This window comes from Cebidichthys violaceus, unplaced genomic scaffold, assembly GCF_023349555.1.
Source record: "Cebidichthys violaceus isolate CVI_PGR_0920_01 unplaced genomic scaffold, fCebVio1.0.p SCAF_7, whole genome shotgun sequence".
Classification (NCBI taxonomy): Eukaryota; Metazoa; Chordata; class Actinopteri; order Perciformes; family Stichaeidae; genus Cebidichthys; species Cebidichthys violaceus.
Window position 1 is genome coordinate 16,796,209 of NW_027176927.1, and position 5,000 is coordinate 16,801,208.

The 5,000-nt window shown below is 44.1% G+C and overlaps 1 protein-coding gene across 1 annotated transcript in view; it reads right to left on the reverse strand.

Annotated features, from left to right (window-relative positions):
- Nucleotides 1-5,000, reverse strand: part of LOC137890842 (RNA-binding motif, single-stranded-interacting protein 3-like) — a 106,369-nt gene that overhangs the window by 64,901 nt on the left and 36,468 nt on the right. The window contains exon 3 of the mRNA XM_068735107.1: nucleotides 768-826. Coding sequence (XP_068591208.1) covers nucleotides 768-826 — 59 coding nt within the window. The remainder of the gene's footprint in view (nucleotides 1-767; nucleotides 827-5,000) is intronic.

The following is a 5,000-nucleotide window of genomic DNA, read 5'->3' on the forward strand; positions in this document are numbered from 1 at the left end:
CCATTGCTATCAATCAGGCTGGCTTTTCCTTCACTCATACCGTTGAAGCTGATGCGCTGATTACAGGGCATGTGTGCTGTTGTCCTAAGCGTCAGTGTACCTTCGAGTGCGGCCCCAGCAGATGAGGAGCAATCATGCGGAACACATGCTCTCCTGTGCCTCTTCAAAAGCAGACGACTACAATCATATTGATTAGTGCTTTGTTCAGACCACTCCAACAATCAAGCAGACCCTCATCAGAAGACACTCGAGTGAGCCTCGTTCACCGCAGAGACCATTTGAAACACGTTGCGGCTATTGTGTGGCGTTCTCAGTTTGGATTTGGCCAATGACAACAATCAACGGTCAAACATCTTGCTTTCAAAAGCTGCTTAACTTTGAGCATCATCGGGGCGCAATCCTGAAATCACCATCATAGAAGAGTTAAACGAAATAAAGATGCTCTAGCGGTGCATCGTTAGGCAGATTAAAGGACGACGCGGCCAATGCCGTCGTGTTGCGTACAGCGTGACAACACGCAATTCTGAGGCAAGCACATGGAGCGTGTGCAGCAGCACACGGAGCTCAAGATGAAGTCATTTGTTTTGATTTGACGTCACACTGTTGACAGACATTTTAGCCCATTGAGGAAGGGATATATATAACAAAAGTGCGATTGGTCTGCCAAGTTTAATCAATTCTCAACTGATGGTTTCCAGACCCAAGTCTCAAATCAAAACCTGAGTTTGTGAAGTCCCACTGGATGAAGTCATTGGATCCTCACTCACCTTTGCATTGGTTGGTGTTCTTGTCCAGGATGGCCTTTGTTGACACGATCTTCCCATATCTGTAAAAACAACGATGAGATATTCTGATCAGTCACTATATCAGTAAATATTGGCTGTTCTTTGAGTCTTATGCATGCTGCTTGGCTCTAGGGTGGCATTGGTCCACTTTGGTCCAGATACATATCAGCAGCACTGAAATGTATCACTGACATTCTTGGTCCCCAGAGGATGAGACTTTATGACTTTTAATCTAGCGCCTACGTGAGGTGTTCAAAATTACATTTGTGGATTTTAACAACTATTGGATGGATTGCCATGAACTTTGGTACAGACATTCAGGTTCAACGTCTAGCACCATCACTACGTTAACATTTATGTTTTTTGACCTAATATCTGCAAAACTGATGACGTTCCCATCAGTTTCAGCTTTGTTTAGGGCAAATGTTAGCATACTAACATGCTAAACGGAGATGGTGAATTTGGTAACCGTTATTCTTGCTAAACAGCAGCATGTCAGCTTGTCATAGTGAGCATATTGCCATGCTAGCATTAGCATTTAGCTCAAAGCATGACTGTGCCAAAGTAGAACAAAGACGCGTCTAAATTCAAGAAATGTTCATCTGAGACGATATATTTTTAGGTGCAACTGCAAAGATGTTTCTACAAAGTCCATAACCGAGTTTTTCGGGGTGTCCACAAGAGAATTTTCTCTCCATGCTTCTATCTATTCATTCTGTCCTTCTGTTCCAAATCTCACCCGGAGCCTCAGAGCACAGACAGTATTGTCTCATAAATGATCATACAGTAATCACTTGACATCTGTATGGCACCGGATCCTGCTTGGAGGGCCTATAAGAGAGACGGGCAGCCTCCATACCTCCGTTCTCTCTGCCAACGTTTAAGGTCTGTCCGCTTCGCTACCTTGCTCTCTTTCTCACGTCTGACACCTCTGCCTCTCTCTTTGTCTCCTTCCCTTATTTCCCCATCCATTCCACTTCTATTCTCCAGCTCACTGTTCTCACAGAGAGAAGTTAATAACGCTTCTTATCGGCCCAGTCTTTCGGTCCTGGAGAGAGAGAGAGGGGTGCGAAGACAGAAAAGTGAGAAAGAGGAGGAATGAGGAGAGACGAAGAGGAGGGACAGAATTCTTGGATCGCTGAGATCAGCCTGGATCACTGCCTAGCTATGTGGAGGAGACTTTTTAATGAATGTTTTAACACTGCTGCACAATGACTGACTGGCTGGCTGAGTGACTATCAAACTGATTGACAGGCTGACGACCAGGCCGACTGGCTAATGGCCACAGGTGAGGGACGGAAGCAGAGTCCCTCTTCCCTTTAAGAGAAAGAGAGGGAGACAGGAAAGATAGAGAGCTCAGGAGAAGACACAGTGTGGGAGGCTACGAGCCGAGAGGGTGAACAAAGAGAAGGAAGGGGGGGGGGGGGGCTCGGAAGAATGAGAAATAGATGAGGAGAGGGAGAGCAGTCAGTCAAAAGATAAAACGAGACACTGAAGGCGAGGAGGACGCGAGGTAGTCAGGGAGCGATAGAGAGATAGTAAGAGGTGTTTAATAAAGAAGAGATCATTTAGTTGTCAGCATCAGGAGAGTCTCTGTCAGCCAACTGCTTCTGTCAGAGAGAAGAAGAGAACAGAGACTAGCTCGCCTGACAGCTTCACATCCTACTCTACTGGGACGGGAGACTTTAGAAGTAAAGTCAGACAAAAGGCTTTAAAAGGCTGCTATCACACACGACACGGCAGCTCAGCAGCGTATGATCTGGAAATTGGTAGATAAAAATCACTGCTCAATTTTCACACTTTTTTTTCTGTAAATTAAGATGCTTTACATGCTTAATTTCACAAATTAAACCATTTGCGGCAGGCTTAAATCAAATCTAATGTTCGATTTGTTTTTTTCCAAAGTCAGGGCTCGTGGTAAACAAGTTCTTTGGCCTGTGGTTTGGGGAGCAATCCAACTGTTGCAGACGTAAAAAAAAACACAAGGCAGAACTAATCGCCCACGCATATACGCAAAAAGAAACACACATGTGGACGGACACGCAAGGCAACACCGCAGATCAAAAACACCAAAGCGGTAATCACACACACTACACACACCATCTGGCAATACCCAACTCTTTGTTGACTTCTGCCTCAGTGTGATTCAAAGACTGTGTGTGTGTGTGTGTGTGTGTGTGTGTGTGTGTGTGTGTCAGTGCATGAGTGTAAACACCTACAGTGCATGTGTGAGTGAATGTGCCTGGTGAGTTAGTATGACTGCATGACAAAGATCTCATGCACCATGGGTGTTGTGGCAGCTTGTTTTTCCTGGCAGAAAAGTGAAACATTTCCAGACTGTTCCTATTTGTGTGTGTGTGTGTGTGTGTGTGTGTGTGTGTGTGTGTGTGTGTGTGTGTGTGTGTGTGTGTGTGTGTGTGTGTCAGTGACAGAGAAAGAGAGTGAGAAAGACAAAGAGAGAGGTACCTGGCCTGACACATGAATCTTGAGAAAATATGTTCCCGGTTGTCACAAAGTGGAAAACAAATACAGTGGATATTCAATGCGTTGCTGTGTGTGTGTGTGTGTGTGTGTGTGTGTGTGTGTGTGTGTGTGTGTGTGTGTGTGTGTTATCCTCAGATCAATGTGTGTGATGTACAAGTATGAATCCACCTGTTCATTCTCTCGCTACACAATCTAGCCGGAGGTAAAAAATAATCACAGGAGGAGAGAGGAATGACACCGTGGCCTTGGGGAAATGTCAAATTACAACAACACTGCGCCATCCAAAATGGTGTCTCCTTCTGGACTTGATTCAGTGGCGAAAGCTACAGCAGTGTGCTATTGAGGTGATGAAACGGAAGAAAGTATTGATAATAGATCAGATGACGAAGCAAGGAGGCAGAGGAGAGCATGGAATGAGAGGGGAGGAAAAGAGCAGAATGTACCGTTCTGTTAAAAGTCCCAACTGGAAGCTTCTCATCGATTCCAGCAGAAACGAGTTGAAATAACTTGGCCCCGCACTCGACCCCACGGCACACATGAGACACTCATAAACGCTATTCAAATACCTACAGCATAGCAAGGAGCCAGGTGGGCAGGGTCAGCACTTCCTTATTCCAACGCTCTGCACTGGGCCAAAGAAACGGTGAGTGGATCACGTCTGAAAGGGATCTGGGTACGCCGTCCGTTTCCATGAGATCATGAGAAATCACGAGTAAAGAGTCCATCATGGGAGATAAGCGTGAAGAAACTGTGGAGCAATTTTCCACAGCTTGATCTGCAGTTCTGTAACCGAACTTCCTTTTTCCCTGATTTATAAATATAAGGAGGCTCGTCAAGTGCATCAAGACGACGTGGAACCGAAGGTTTACTTCCCGTTCTTCCCCTTCTCCTATTTTCTTTGGCTTTATAGAAATGCTACAAAGTCCCACAGAACGGCACTGAGCTAGAGAAGAACTTTTCGGACATGGAAACTCCTCAGAAATGCGATAAACAAAAAAAACGGCAAGACCGCTGAAACTGACAGTATTTCCAGACTGTCACGATTCGAGGGGGAACGTCGACGCGAAACTCAGGGCACCAAACGTTGGCAGTCTTGACACAATCTGGGTGCACCCTGGCTGTGTGTTCATGTGTGTGTGAAGTGTTAATGACGGTCCTCTGAGGGCCCCCGCAGCGTCAGATCTGTGTTTTCATTTCCTTGTGGAGCGCCGACAGCCTATGGATGCTCACTGTTTGATGTCTACTGAACCACAGTTGCCTGCCACCCACCCACACACACACACACACACACACACACACACACACACACACACACACTTGCACTATTTCTATCTCTCCAGGACGTATGCAAGCGTATATATATATATATATATATATATATATATATATATATATATATATATATATATATATATATATATATATATATACATATATATATATATATATATATATATATATACATATATATATATATATATATATATATATACATATATATATATATATATATACATATATATATATATATATATATACATACATATATATATATATATATATATATATACATATTATGTATATGTGGACGCTCTGTGTGTCTGTACATTGTGCATGTTCTCTCTAAAGGTTGTGTGTGTGTGTGTGTGTGTGTGTGTGTGTGTGTGTGTGTGTGTGTGTGTGTGTGTGTGTGTGTGTGTGTGTGTGTGTCGGTCTCTGTGTGTGGTATCC